The 14,846-nt window shown below is 37.1% G+C and overlaps 2 protein-coding genes across 3 annotated transcripts; both read right to left on the bottom strand.

Annotated features, from left to right (window-relative positions):
- Nucleotides 1–1,109: 1,109 nt before the first annotated feature.
- LOC137715575 (serine/threonine-protein kinase BSK5) lies at nucleotides 1,110–4,831 on the bottom strand. The gene is made up of 10 exons (XM_068454918.2): nucleotides 4,458–4,831; nucleotides 4,124–4,353; nucleotides 3,801–3,936; nucleotides 3,454–3,587; nucleotides 3,252–3,357; nucleotides 2,974–3,059; nucleotides 2,531–2,719; nucleotides 2,223–2,384; nucleotides 1,949–2,062; nucleotides 1,110–1,700 (listed from the first exon to the last, which is right to left on the bottom strand). Exons 1-10 carry the CDS (start codon nucleotides 4,528–4,530, stop codon nucleotides 1,455–1,457), a joined length of 1,476 nt encoding a protein of 491 aa, XP_068311019.1. The 5' UTR covers nucleotides 4,531–4,831; the 3' UTR covers nucleotides 1,110–1,454.
- A 2,937-nt stretch (nucleotides 4,832–7,768) lies between these two features.
- On the bottom strand, nucleotides 7,769–12,125 carry LOC137715300 (serine/threonine-protein kinase BSK5). 2 transcript variants are annotated; one of them, XM_068454577.2, is made up of 10 exons: nucleotides 11,551–12,125; nucleotides 11,221–11,438; nucleotides 10,987–11,122; nucleotides 10,637–10,770; nucleotides 10,456–10,561; nucleotides 9,624–9,709; nucleotides 9,145–9,333; nucleotides 8,867–9,028; nucleotides 8,589–8,702; nucleotides 7,769–8,222 (listed from the first exon to the last, which is right to left on the bottom strand). In XM_068454577.2, exons 1-10 carry the CDS (start codon nucleotides 11,630–11,632, stop codon nucleotides 7,980–7,982), a joined length of 1,470 nt encoding a protein of 489 aa, XP_068310678.2. In that variant the 5' UTR covers nucleotides 11,633–12,125; the 3' UTR covers nucleotides 7,769–7,979. The 2 variants fall into 2 exon arrangements, with proteins under 2 accessions (XP_068310678.2, XP_068310676.2); XM_068454575.2 differs by having other exon boundaries at nucleotides 8,867–9,031; nucleotides 11,551–11,883.
- Nucleotides 12,126–14,846: the final 2,721 nt, after the last annotated feature.

The raw sequence follows: 14,846 nt of genomic DNA, 5'->3' as shown, positions 1-14,846 counted from the left end.
CCTAAGCCGTCTAGACCTCGCCTAGCAGCCTAGGCGCTAGGCGCCAGCCTACCGCCCGACTAGCGCCTAACGTTTTTTAGAACCTTAGACTTTGGTTACACCTTAAAATGTTGGGATGCTTCTACCTTTTCGGCAGCTTTGTTAAGGAAAAGTTACGAGGATTTTCGATGGTTTGGTGACACCTTAAAAGAAGTGCTTTTATAGCACATTACCAAACATTCTAGTGCTTCTTCAAGTGCTTTAAGACTTCAGAAGCACTTATAAATTTTTCTAACAAATATTGCCAGAAATGTTTTTAGCCTCTCTAAAAGCACTACTAAATGATCCTCTAAACTTAGGACGAAAATACAACATCCCCCAAGTTAAAGGCTCGTCTAGTAATGTTTTTGCGATAAGATAAAAAAACTAAGTTAGGGACTCACTTTTGTGTACAAAGGTATCGTGACAGCAAAGTCTTTCGCTCTAAATGTAACACATCCCCGGTGTAACAATCTATCACAGTAGCAAAGTCTTTTGCTCAGAACGCAGCAACCCCATGCTTCTTAAGATTTAATCTTGTAGGTCTGATTTCTGTGCAGTTTCCAGCTGGGCGGTAGGAGACCAGGAGTGTTCTACTCACTTTCCAAATTTTTAGGTCTTATTTCTATGCAGTTTCCTGCTGGGTGGAAATAGGAGAGACCAGAAACTCATGGTCAACATTAACCGTGAAAAAGTCGTCCGACGTAAAATTGTGTGGGGACGCGGAGGAGACATTTGATCACCTTTACGTTCCAAAGTCAAGAGGGGGAATTTTGCCTGTTAACATATCTTATATATTTTTGAACAAATGATATTATCTGCACTAAAAGGGTGGGGAGTGGGCTAAGCCTCACAATGGGTAGTAATAATGTGGTTCAAATCTATTTTTGGTGAGAATCGAATCTAAGAACTCTCGCTTTTATAAGTAAAGAGAAATATTACTAAACTGTAATTCTAAGTAGCTTGTTAACATGATCATATTAGCAACCTAGGTTTTTACATTCCAGTGTTGATTAGAAGATTATCTGCCTATTAACAATTGGTTTTAAGTTCAATGTTCACATTTTAACATGGTATTTAAAGAATATCCATGCCAAACAATCTCTCGTTACTATTAAAATTTGAACAAGTGTTACGCTCAAGGTACCCTATACACATGAGGAAACGTGCTAAGAGTTTCTCACGTACTAAACATGAAAGTCTTTGTGTTAAGGGCTTAAAAGATCTTGAGCCTCTCAGACCAACATCAGTATCTGAACATGTATAGAAGAGGAAACAACAACTGTCTTGACTTCTATATAGCCACTGGCTTCTACAGATCAAAATAAATGAAAATATACGTGAAGACCAACCTAAAGATTGTTAGGGCCAATCCTTTCGTGCTGCATCAGAAGAACTCAGACGCCGAAGAGGAAAAACCACGTATTACTCACTTTTCAGCTTATATCCAGTTTCTTGACTTCCAAGGATATGCCAACGTTTAGAATTTCCTCCGCGTCATTGTCCATCCCGAGGCTCTTTAGGGCTGCTGCTTGAAGATAGAAGGCAGTTGGCCACTCACGCTTTTCTGCTAGGGCTTCCTGGCCATCTCGAAGAGCTTCTTCTGCCTTGCTACTCATCAAGTAACACAAGCTCCGTCTAACCAGCATAGTTGGTGATTTCACGGTCACACGACCAATGTACTGCAACGAAAATAAGAAGATTCACTTAGGACTAAACTGATAAGTGAATCCATTTCTACTATATATCCATTTAATATGCGTAGTACTAAACTGGTAAAGTGTATTTTTTAAGTTATCATAGCTTAGTTTCCATAACCCCACCGCTAATTATATCTTGTTCACAAACAAAATCAAGTGACTTTCCAATATATCTGGACACTAAAGAAATTATGACAAGATAGTTTTGCTGTTCAAGATTAGTGACTTACTTCTGTGTAAGAACTTATTGCGATGGCAACATTTTTCTCTTTGAATGCAGCATCCCCCTTCTGCCTAAAATCTATTGCCTCCTTCATTGGCTCTGTCCACATATCGAAAGAAAGCTGCAAGGGAATTTAAGTAAAGGTCGTGCGTTAGACATAGTTTAGCATAAACTGGTTGGTAATAAACGTAAGTGATCACTGCAAGATAGAAAGCCAGTTCTTTTCCCTTGGCAGATCTCACAAAATAGAACATTCAGAAGTTAGAATTGAGATCACTAACTTCGTGCCTAGTTTCATCATCCACGTATCTAACTTTCGCCAATATTTCATGTATTGCAGTTAGATCCAATCTTCTGCAAGCATCAGCTAGAGGTGATAGAAATGTCGGCGACTTTGGAGGCACATTCCCATGGGGGATACCCCTCAAAACATATGACGGAACCTGCGACAAACCACTGGATGAAAGTATATTCCACCTTTAAGGTATTCCATTTACAAATAAGCATTTTGAAACAGAGGCAATACCAAATCACATTTCAACGCGTATGCTAAAGCATGACCTTTCCAGATAAATAAAGCCTGGCATACCTCAGTTTCTTTTTGAAGAGGTACGAGGGCAGCCACAAGAGACATGACATTCGGCCTCTTACGAGGTTCAGACTGCAAGCATTGTGAAGCTAACTGCACCAGTGCAGTTCCATCATCATTCGAGACATGGCCTTCTAAGCATGAGTCCAACAGCAGCGACAAATTTTTATCGCTTATGAGTTCAAGCGCCTTGCAGAGAGAAAATTGAAAAGAATTCAGTTAAAACATTTCAAATGGAATTAATCACTCAATTCATAAGCATTTAAGAGCCAAATATTTAATCTCGAAATGCTGTGAATGATACACAAGCAGAGATAGCTTTAACTTGGAGCACATTAAAGCACAAGTTACATTTACAGGCCACAAATCTTCCACTGGATGTCAATAAAAATATCAGAACAACGATCCACGTCAATGAAAGACATTAGGAAAAGAAAATTTACATGGGCTGGTGGGATACGTCTACCGCTGAGCAGATCAAGCAACAGGGTTCCAAAGCCGTAAACCACGCTTTCCGGTATCACTTTTCCTGCCAACCGAAAGCTATATGTTAGCTCAATCAAGGACTTCCCTGCCTCGGGAAATTTATTCAATACTCATGCATACTGATATAGAAGCTGTAAGCTCGTAATTTCCGTCCCCTCTCCCTCTTCTACCAGACAGTGTATGCATTACAAGATTGAATACTGGTCTCTGTTGGCTGAAGCAATGAGGGTGTTACCTTTATTGGTGTATTCAGGAGGGCTGAAAGCGAGGTTGGTACTATAGCTCTTGCCATCTTTGCTATTCTCCATGAATCCAAAGCAGGAGAGTCTGGGATTCCAATCCTGTCAAGTGTTAACTCAGTGTAAGCAATGACAATCACAAGGCTACCTACAATATCTAAAAGAGCAAAAGCCTCACAGCCACAATTATAAAATTACCTGATCAAACAGGACTTTGCAAGTATTAAGATCTTGGAACGACGCCTGCCCTTTACTGCTGCAATAGGCCAAAGCTTGTGCCGTGTACAACGCCGCTCGCATCCTCATTGCCCATTTCATAGGCTGGTTCTCACCTACACCAATTGCAACCGATTCAATAATTAAAGTTTCTACTTCTCTTAGACCGAAAAAAAACACCAAAAAAATCAAAATCTTGAATGATCTGTGTCCATAACAAACTGGGGATTAATTGACAAATCCTATTTTCATCATAAACATACCGGTAATCAAAAAATAAACCTCAGACTAGCGAAGAAAAAGAATTTTAACATTAGAGTGGTACTTACAATGGAAAAGATGCTTGGAGAGAGTTTCATTAGGCATAAATTCTGCCACAAGCAATCTCTGATCGCGCTCACAGCAGCACCCGATCAGATTCGCCAAACGCTCGTTCCTCAGACGCCCCACAGCTCTAGCGTTCTCCTATAACCATACACAACACATATTAGTATATTACTACAGAAATTCTCTGTGCAGGACGTCCCTTCTTTATTTATGCAGCACCTATAGAAGAACGAATGTCTGTTTCATCGCCGGATTACAAGACTACATTACATACACAAATTTAAAAGCAAATTTAATGAAGAAAAATTTAGCGTGTCAAACTGACCAGAAATTGGCGGGAATCAGGCCAAGCGGAGCAGCTGAAGCGCTTAACAGCGATGCAACGGCCGTCTTGGAGCTTGCCTTTGTAGACCACATTAGGAGCATCCTCGCCGTGCTTGGAGACAACGTTCTCCGACGAGAACTGCGATGTGGCAGCTTTCAGTTGCTGCAGGCTGAACTCACTGAACCCCGGCACCAGAGACGGAGAGTCCATTTTGTCCCTGCCCCTATTCTCTGCATTTCACGCAAGAAAAATAAGAAAAAAGTCAGGATTTTCCCGGGAAAGTGACGGAAAAAAAGTTAGAAAGTGTAAAAGAATCAACAGAAAAGCGCCTCGCCTGCGTCTAACGAGTCTTCGATATTCGATATGGTGTTGCACGGCCGGAAGCAAAGGCAGAAACCGTTTCCCATTTGGCTGAGGAATCAAAATCTAGTGAGAGAAACGAGCTCTGAAATATGTGACTGTATGGCTTTCTCTCTCTAAAATGTTTGTGGCCGGCGTCTCTGCTTCTGCTGCCACTTCGCAGTGGCGGTATATTATTTGTAGAGGAAGCCACCACGCAGTTTTCGCATTGACTTCGGACTGGAAGGGCGCAATGTCAAACCAGAACTAGAAGGGAAACTTCCTTCCGAATTAAGCAACGAGTCCTGTTTCGTGACACTAGAAGGGAAACCTTTTCACACACAACTCTTTGAATTTGTTGTAGAGCGTAAATCTCACGTCAGAAAACTCACGATTTTACATATGTTGAGTTGTTCGATTACTAATCGCATTAAGCGTTTTGTATTTTGAATAAAATTTGAAGGGTAATACTAGAGATATCAAAATTTTAAACTATTTCTCGTAAATCACATGACGTAACTTACAAATGACAATGTTAAGGAAACCAAATTTGCAACCAATTTTGGTCTACCTAGCGTTATCCGACTTACAAATCTATTTTCTTTAAATTATTAAAAAAAGTTTCAACAATCAGCCGTCATATCATGTGATTTTTAAAAGATAGTTTAAAAATTTAGTCCCTTTAACATTTTTTAAATTTGAATTAGTTGATAAGCTGATTTTTTTTGTCATTGGTGAAATGAACAAATGGCTACGTGTCCTATAGTTTCACATGCGACATTTTTATGTAGAGGAAGCCACCACGCCGTTGTCGCATTGACTTCGGTCGGGAAGGGCGCAAAGTCGACCAGAACTAGAAGGGAAACTTCCTTCCAAATTAAGCACAAGTCCTGTTTCGTGACACTAGAAGCGAAACCTTTCACACACAACTCTTTGAATTTGTTGAAGAGTGTAAAGCTCACGTCAGAAAACTCGCGATATTACATATGTTGAGTTGCTCGATTACTAATTGCATTGAGCATTTTGTGTTTTGAATTATATTTGTATGGTGATACTAGATATACTAAATTTTTAAACCATCTTTCGTAAACCACATGACATGATTTACAAATGACAATGCTAGGGAAACCAAAATTTTGAAGTAAATTTGCAACCAATTTTGATCTACATCCAGCTTATAAATCCATGTTCTTTAAATTATTAAAGAAAAAGTTTCAACAATCAACTACCACATTCATGTGATTTATAAAACATGGTCCAAAATTTTGGTCTTTCTAGTGTTTTCCAAATTTGAATTGAGTTGACAAGCTGAATTTTTTTTGTCATTGGTGAAGGAAAGGGATCGCCTCCGGATCCCTTCCATCTAATCTTCCTCATCAAACAATTTGGGTTCTTGAAATTTGATCTAACGGCTAAAGTTATTATAACTTTTAGAGTGTGTCCGTATTTGTAGCCGTTGAATCAAATTTCAGGAATCCTGATTGTTTGATGAAGAGGATTAGATGAAAAGGATTAGGAAAAAATCCATTTTCCATTGATGAAAAGAACAAATGGCTACGGGTCCTATAGTTTAATATGCGACAGTTTTATGTACTTTCTTTTCCCTTTCGAATTCCTGCGTCCACGAGAACGCGTAATATGCAAAAGCCTTGCCAGCTTTTTATGAAATTCCTCTCATTTTCTGACTCCGAAAAGATAAAAAGGAGCTAATCACACATTTAACAACTAATAGTCAAACATTAACTAACCGAGTCAGGCAATTGCTGACTTGATTCACAGTGCTGACATGGATTTTGTGCTGACTTGTCATCTGAGATGGCAATATGATAGTACTCTTTCAGGAATAGGATCCTATTTGGATCCTCTTTGTGAGAATTCTACGGATTAGTTCATTTTATTGTTCATCAATCATTCTGCGGCCATAAATCATTTTAAGTTTTTTTATTTAAAATTGAACACAAACAGTACCTAAAAAAAAACTGAATGCACAATGTACGATGAACGGCTAAGATGAATTGGGATCCTCACAAGAGGATCCTCATCCCTCTTTCAGAAAGTAAGGGTGGGCACGGTTTGGTTTGGTGAGGTTTTAAGTGAAACCAAAACCGAAACCACAATTTTTTACGGTTCGGTTTGATGCGGTTTTGAAGTCAAAATCGAAATGAAATCAAATCGTTTGGTTCGGTTAGATTCAGTTTCAAACCATTTACATACAAAATGAAAAAAAATTCTATTTTCAACCAGAATAAACGGATTTTTTTACAAATTAAGGTATCATTGTCAATATCTATTACCCTTTCACATTCATCACCCAAAAAAACCAATATTGAAGCCTTCAGTACCTTGCCTAGGACCCGCCATCAGCGCCTAAGAAAAGTAAAAATCGCCAAAACAGAGCAATTGAGGACAAAAAACATACATATCTGAATCTGATTTACATGCATACACATGAACTAATATTATGATAATGTTTTGTCCCCAGTATTATGAAAAATGTTTTGTCCCCAGTGCCAAATGAGACCGAGAGTAGAACTAAGCAGGAAACAACTAATTAAATGTATGAAGTGTAACAAACAACCAATTAAAACATAACATCTAATATGGATATTTAATTAAAGGTATTTTTAATATTTGTGGTGTGGTTTGGTTTCGGTGCGGTTTTCAAAAGCTAAAACCAAAACCAAACCGTTTTCCTACACTGCTATTCGGTTTCAAACCGAAATCGTTTCAAAACCACAAAACCAAATTGTTCGGTGCGATTCGATTTGATTCATGTTTCGGTTTCGATTTTTGGTTCCAAGTGCCCAGCCCTACCAGAAAGAAGGGAACAAGAACAACACCTTCTACCCCTTTTCTGTTTAGGTGAGCTTTTAACTTGCAAGGATGTGCCAGCTTTTTGTCAAAGTTTCACAAAGACCGGCCAAATAGTCCAACACCGCGAATCAACAAGATTTTTTGTGTACTCATCAAATGACACAAGCAACGTCTAGCAACCGTAGATTGTGATTTAAGGTCCCAGCAATTAGAGAGAAATAAGATCCACATGGGAGTGTACTGTAAACCTTGTACTGTCTAAATCAACCCCTCAAGGTCTAGGGAGTATTGACACAATGTTATCTAAAGGCTTGAGTCAGGCCACAATGAGCTCGACTTTGTCAGGTCCGGACTTAACAGCTTTGACCGAGGCCCAGCCCAATTAAACGCGGTTAGATTGGGTTTTCTCATGTTGAGATGGGCCGAGCAATCAAGCCACAAGCCCAAGCATGCGAAATGAGAACTCCTTTTTTCGTGGTTGAAATATGATAATTTTTCTTGGATTAAAAAGGTAAATAATAATAAATGGCACGTAATGTAACATATTGTTCCAAAGGGACATGTTACATGAGGAAACAAACAAAGAAACTTGATTCCTATATATCAAAATACAAGAAGAAAAAAACACCAAGACCAAATGCCAAATTGGGAAAGAAAACTAGATACAAATTTAAATGAAGAGGAAAAAAACACCTATACAATTTCAGTTTTTCTCTCTTTTGGCTTCCAAGGATGATCCGTCTTTTAGTGTTTCCTGCGCATCGTTGTCCATCCCCAGGCTCTTGAGGGCAGCCGCTTGAAGATAGAATCCAGTCGGCCATTCGGGGTTTATTACTAGGGCTTGCATTGCATCTCCAAGAGCTTCTTGCGCCATGCCATTCATCAAGTAGCATAAGCAACGTCGAGCAAACACAGTTGGGGATATCATTGTTCCACCGTCAATGAACTGCAATAAAAAGAAACAAAGATCTGCCTATGAGTAAGATGAGAAGCATATCCAGTCCTACTCTCTATCTGTCAAATGAAAAGTAGCCGGCTGGTACAGCAAATATTTTCTTAGGGATTACGGTTTCTAATCATGTAAAATTTATGGAAAGTCATAGATTTCTATTACGAGGCAGAAAAGCCCAACCGCTAATAAGTTTTCTATGTAATTTTCTTTACTGGTCTAGATAAAGAAACAAATTATATCGCTAAAGCTTTCAACTAAATGAACATCTTCCTAATATCACAGGTATTGATTAATTGTATCTGGATTCTAACGACAGAACTTATGACCAACATATTTTGTAATCCTAAGTTTGTGCCTTACTTCTGTATACGACTCTATGGCGGTAGCAAAGTCTTTTGCTCGAAATGCAGCATCTGCATGCTTCTTAGAGTTCAATGTCTCTTGTATTTGATTTGTCCACATTTGGAAAGAAAGCTGCAAGGTAACTTCAAAGTAAGGGCAGTGCATTACACAAAAACCAACATAAAAAGCAGCTCATACACAACTGCGGCATGATATTGATGACCGAAAAGATAATAATAATGGCTGGCATATGTCAGAAAATAGACGATAGAAAAGTAGAATTGAGGATCACTAACATCATTTGTGACCCCCTCATCATCCTTGTATCCAAGCTTCTCCAATATTTCATGTATTGCAGTAAGATCCAATCTCGAGCAAGCTTCACCTAGAGGTGACAACGATGTCTGATTCAGAGGCGTATTTCCATGTGGAATACCCAACAAAACGTATGATGGAACCTGCTACAAACCACTACATGAGATGACATAATACCTTCATGGTATTCTATTTGCAGCATTACTGCAAACCAGTTGTGCAAAACAGAGAAAATCAAATTAGTTTTGCATCAGCACACCTCAGTTTCTTTTTGAAGAGGAATGAGGGCAGTCACAAGAGACTTGGCGTTTGGCCTTTCACGAGGTTCATACTGCAAGCATCGCGAAGCTAACCTCACCAGCTCAGTTCCATCATCATTTGAGAAATGACCTTCCAAGCACGAGTCCATCAGCATCAAAAAGTTTTTGCCGCGTATCAGGTCAAGTGCCTTCCACAAAGAAAATACGTAATTATTCAGCTAGAAGCTTCCTAATATGACAATCTTAATCTGGTTTCAATGAAATTGTAATCACCACATAATTCAGAAAAAATTTAAGCCAATTACATAAGCAGTAAATGCTGAGAGTGCAACACAACCAGATAGATTTAACTTGGGAAATTTGGTAAATGCTTAAAGCAATTTTAAACAAGTAACTTTTGTAGGCCATAAAGTGCCACAGATGTCAAGAAAAATATCAGACCATCCACCTCGATTATTATAAAGAAAAGAAATCCTACATGGCTTGGGGGAATATGTTTTCCACTGAGCAGATCAAGCAATAGGGTCCCAAAGCTGTAAACTAAACTTTCTGGTATCACTCTTCCTGCCAAATAAAGATAAGAATTAGCCTGACTAGAGACTTTTATCGCCCGTGGAAGTGTGTTCAAACCTCATGCATACAACAAATATAGAAGCATCAAAAGTTTTTTCCCATGCTACCAGGTTCATCTTCATCCATTTAGTCTTACTGGGTTGAAAAATAGCAATCAATAGAATAGCCCAACTAAAGACTCTATCACCATACAACATGTTCAAATATCGTGCATGCTAATGTGGAGGTTTTAAGCCCTTCTCCCAGTGAAATTTTCTTTAGGGGATAAGGAAATATGAATAAGAGATCATGAATAACGTAAAGTCATAACCAGTCCAAAAGGCCACTACTCCAGAAGCCCTTGTTGAATAATCATTATTAGTTGCTATTTTTCAACTCACTCAGATGACAATGCATTACAAACAACTTCAATCGCTCATTAGTTGACGTTTGTATAGCATCCTCACTTGTTTTCACTTCCAGTTGTTTTTCATAAAAGTAGATCTTGGAAAAACAGACAATACAAGTTTTTACTCTAGGAAAAAATATGAGGTTCTGAATTTACATGGGAAGACGCAACAAAACTATGTTCATGGGGACGAAACAGATATAGGAAGATGGATGGGGACCATGGGGTAAATCACATGGGAAGATAAAGGTCATTTTTCCTCCTCCTCTCCATCCTATCAAACATAGTGCAAGTGTTATAGCACTAAATGTTGTTTCAGATCGGCTAAAGCAATTATGGTATTAATTACCAGTCCTCAAGTACTCTGGAGGGGTGAAAGCCAGGTTGGTACTATAGCTCTTGCCGTCCTTGCTATTCTTCATAAGACCAAAGCAGGAGAGTCTGGGATTCCCATCCTGCCAAGTACTCACTAATGTAATCAACCGCCAACAAAAGATTACGACAATTTCAAAAGGATCAAAAGCTATTACCTGATCAAAGAGAACTCTATAAGCATTAAGATCATGGTATAACGCCTGCCCTTTACTGCTGCAATAGTCTAAAGCTTGCGCGAGATATAAAGCCACACGCAACCTCATTGCCCATTTCATCGGCTGAGCTTCCCCTACAACAGTTTAATTCAACCAATCTAATCAATTTCTTAACTTTTCTTAATTTCAGCTCAAGTAAGTCACAGTTGAATTTGATTGCTTCAACAAATGCACTAAAAACAACAAAAAAAATGCACTAAAAACAACAAAAACTCGAAAACAAGCCAAATTTAGCAAAACTAAATCAAGAGTAAAACCGAATAGGGGTTTTAAATCAGAGGGTAATTTACAATGAAAGAGATGCTTAGAGAGAGTTTCATTAGGCATGAACTCGGCCACAAGCAATCTATTGTCACCCTCACAGCAACACCCGATCAAATTCGCCAATCGCTCGTTCCTCAGCTGCCCCACAGCTCTAGCCTCCTCCTGCAACCAACAAACCCACCACATATTTTCACACGTAGAATCCCAAAAACAGAACCCAAAAAAGAAAGAAGCACAATTTAGTCAACTTCCAAAATTACCAGAAATTGGCGCGAATCAGGCCAAGCTAATCGGTTGAAGCGCTTAACGGCGATCCAACGGCCGTCTTCGAGCTTTCCTTTGTAGACCACATTGGGAGCTTTCTCTCCGTGCTCGGAGACCACGTTCTCCGACGAGAATCCTGACGTGGCAGCTTTCAGTTGGTCCAGGCTGAACTCGCTGAACCCAGGAAGCGAATCCTCATTTTTGTTCTTATTCTCTGCAGCCTCACCAGAAAGAAGAAATGTATGAAATTTTCTCGGGAAAGTGACGGAAAATGAAAAAGTTAAAAACTTGCAAACAGGAAAAGAGTAAGAAGAAGAAAAGCTCACCTGGGTCTGAAGAGTCGTTGGGATTGGATTTGGTATTGGACGGCCAGAAGCAGAGGGAAAACTTGGAGCAACGAGCTCCCATTTGCAGATAAATCCAATCCTAGAGAGAGAAAAAAGCTGGAAATGCCGTTGTGTGTGAGTTTCTCTCTCTAGAAAGTGAGGCTTCTCTCTCTATCACTTTCCTGGGGACTCAAGAGAGAGGGTTTGAGAAGGGTTTTTGGAGATGAGAGAGAGAGAGAGAGAGAGAGAGACGGAACGAATGATGGATAGGGTAAGGAAAACGATGGAGAATGGAGAAGAAGAAATATGGTCAAATAAAAACCAAGTGAGGTTGCATTTTTTATTTTTTCCTTATTTTTATTTTAAATGTAGGAAGTGTTTGGAAGGTGAGAAAGTGAGAAAGTGAGAGAAAAATTTTAAACCCAAAAGTAACTTTCTGGATCCAATGTCGTCCCGTTTTTCTGGGTTTTTTTTATTTTTTTATTTTTTATCTCACTAGCACTTCATCTTTCCCTCGTTTTCTGCATTTCTTTCTCGCTCCAACTTTTTTTTTTATCTTTTTTGTTTTCGTTTTCAATCTTCTCCCTTTGGCCTTTTCTCTGTCTAATCATTGTTTTCTTTACTCTTTTTCCTCTTTTGCTTTGATTCTTTCTCTCTATTGTCTTTTATTTTGATAAGATGATATTTCTTATTATTTAAGTGTTATTATTACTATAAAGTACATCAAAAAGAAATATTTGAACACAGAATACAGTGAGTTAAAGAAAAAAACTTAAATATAGAAAAATTCTAAGTAAGGAAACCAAACCGTCGGATTCCTACAAAAACTTAAAAAATACTTCTTGCAATAAGATTATGATATTCTAGAATGGTCTATTTACAGAAAAGGAAATTTAAATTTTGTGCAAGAGAATCGGTCAACTTAATTTACATCTACTTCTTCTAGACGTTTGCCCTCTTGCAATAAAATGATATTCATATTTGGTCTATACATAGAAAAGAAAATTTAAATTTGTTTTCACTTTTGCTTCATGTATGATTCATATGCGAAATCCAAGTATGTTATTTATTAGAAAGAAGCAATGGGATGAGGTCAAAGATTCAACAAATGAAAAATGACATTAGTGGAATTGTCAACCAAAAAAGATAAACATTAGTGGAATTCAAAGCTTTGAACTTTGATTTGGTATTAACTAATACAATTGCTCCCTAAAACATGTGAGGCTTTTTTTTATGTAAATTTTATTAAATGTGTAATCGTGAATTGACAGTTTAACAATATAATATGTTTGCGGCTTTACAAGTTAAGTTGTTATTAAGAGAATCTAATTACGAAAAATTGCTCCTTTAAAATTAAGGAAAACTAATGAAAATTGCTTGAAAACTTTGAGTTTTAATCAAATTGACAAAAAGGTGGTGTAACTGAATAGTATCAGGAGTGACTTTTTAGAGTAAAAATGTCATTTTTGTTAAAAAGTGAATAGTACTTGAAGTGTTTTATTAAAACTCCCTTAAAATTATGATATATCATTCATATTGTTCATCTATATTGTAACACGTAAACTGATAACAACACGTAATTGTATTCCGAAAAGCATAATCCCAAAGATAATCAAAGAAGTGAGATTTCAATATTACACGTAAACTTATTTTTTTTAATCAAATATTATACCTTAGACTAAATTTAGGTAAAGTTGCAGTCATGGATGACGAAGTTTTATCTTATAAAAGCTTTGAAAACAAAAAGACTAAAATGGTTAGAACAAGCTGTGAATCATATCATATCAAATTTGAAGCTGACTGGGTACCACCAATAGTACATTTTTTAAGACAGATATTTTGTTCATATCTCATTATCCAAGCTTAAAGATCAGACAATTCAGACCATTCAAATTGAATTCGACTCCTTATTAACTAATTTGCTTGCCCACGTTACACAAATCAAGAGTTCCGATGTCTCTTTTATACAAACCAAAGACCCAGATTCCTTAGTCCTTAAACTCTAGACACTAAAGTACCAACGAGGATCCAAATACTATTTTTTATGTCAACCCAAAATTTAAAATAATTAAATGAAGCAATCAATTTATTTAGTTTTTATGAAGATGGACAGTTGAGCAATGCAGATAAACAACACAATTAGTCATGATTTTGTGCACATAAAAGATGAAACTAAAAGCATAATGCAATGTTGTAGCCAGACATGCCTCAAATGATGAAGAAGGCATTCAACCTATCTTCTTGACCAACTTTTCCAGCTCCTCTTGTGCACAAATAAAGGTTTTATAATTGACATAATTGGCATATAAAATAGATGTTTGCAGCTTTAATTTACTATCAATATGATAAAGATTTCAGTGTGACAATGGCATCGTTATGTAGTAGTAACTTGAGTATATATTAATTGATATTATATATATATATATTTTAATTAATAATAATACTTTAATTAGGAAACATATGTTGATATTATAATATGTGAATCTGTAATATCACATAACGATATAATTGTTGTGCTCCAAAATTCAATACAAATACAAAAATACTTTGTCTGCCTCACCATCACATAGTGTATACTTCATTGATGTTGAGTTTGTATATGTATACATATTTATACATAATTACATATTATGACATAATTTATAAAGGGCCGGATCCATGACATTACTTTTTTACATAATTTTTGGCACACGTTGTTGTGGGGCTTGCTTCGTAATATATTTTAACCACCCGAACCATCTATCTTTAGGTCTCCCCTCAAGGTTCATGTCTACCAAAATTCATCTAAATCTGAAACCATATGGTGTTGGTTTAAGAGTTAGGGTTTCTTTGTAGAACCGTATATGTCCATTTTGTTTACTATAAATGTATGTCCATATGACGTTGGCTCAAGAGTTAGGGTTTATTTGTAGAGCCGTATTTGTCCATTTTGTCTACTATAAATGTATGTCTTAATGACTTTGTATTTGTCTAATTTTTTGCAAAGATGATCTATGAATAATGTTCTAAAAAATAGACAATTCGGATCATTAAAATGCATTACGGAATAGGTCTTATAAAATGTGTGTAAAAAATACTATAAAAAAGATAGTGCCATGAATTTGTCTCCATTTATGAAATATTAATTATATAGTCAATAATTATTATCATAATGAGTAAACTGGTAACAACATGAATATATTCACATGCTCCAAAATTTCTCGATGAGCTCAGCATTTGGAAAGCATGAGGAGAAAGATGAGCTCTTTTTTGCTCTTATGAAATGTGCCTTAATTATATTAAGTCCCATACTTAGA

The sequence above is a fragment of the Pyrus communis genome, chromosome 3, assembly GCF_041283825.1.
Source record: "Pyrus communis isolate YQ-2024b chromosome 3, ASM4128382v1, whole genome shotgun sequence".
NCBI classification, from domain to species: domain Eukaryota; kingdom Viridiplantae; phylum Streptophyta; class Magnoliopsida; order Rosales; family Rosaceae; genus Pyrus; species Pyrus communis.
This window is presented reverse-complemented; position numbering and strand designations above follow the sequence as displayed.

Bases quoted from the DNA above. Each gene is read 5' to 3' on its own strand.
- LOC137715300 (XM_068454575.2), bottom strand. From the start codon at position 11,632: ATGGGAGCTCGTTGCTCCAAGTTTTCCCTCTGCTTCTGGCCGTCCAAT. The intron at 10,771-10,986 runs GTAAATTACCCT...AAACTGTTGTAG, and splicing joins CTCTAAGCATCTCTTTCATT to GGGAAGCTCAGCCGATGAAA. The intron at 9,710-10,455 runs GTAATTAATACC...TTTATTTGGCAG, and splicing joins TCCAGAGTACTTGAGGACTG to GAAGAGTGATACCAGAAAGT.
- LOC137715575 (XM_068454918.2), bottom strand. From the start codon at position 4,530: ATGGGAAACGGTTTCTGCCTTTGCTTCCGGCCGTGCAACACCATATCG. The intron at 3,358-3,453 runs GTAATTTTATAA...AACACTTGACAG, and splicing joins GCAAAGTCCTGTTTGATCAG to GATTGGAATCCCAGACTCTC. The intron at 2,063-2,222 runs GTTAGTGATCTC...ATTCCCTTGCAG, and splicing joins ATGATGAAACTAGGCACGAA to CTTTCTTTCGATATGTGGAC.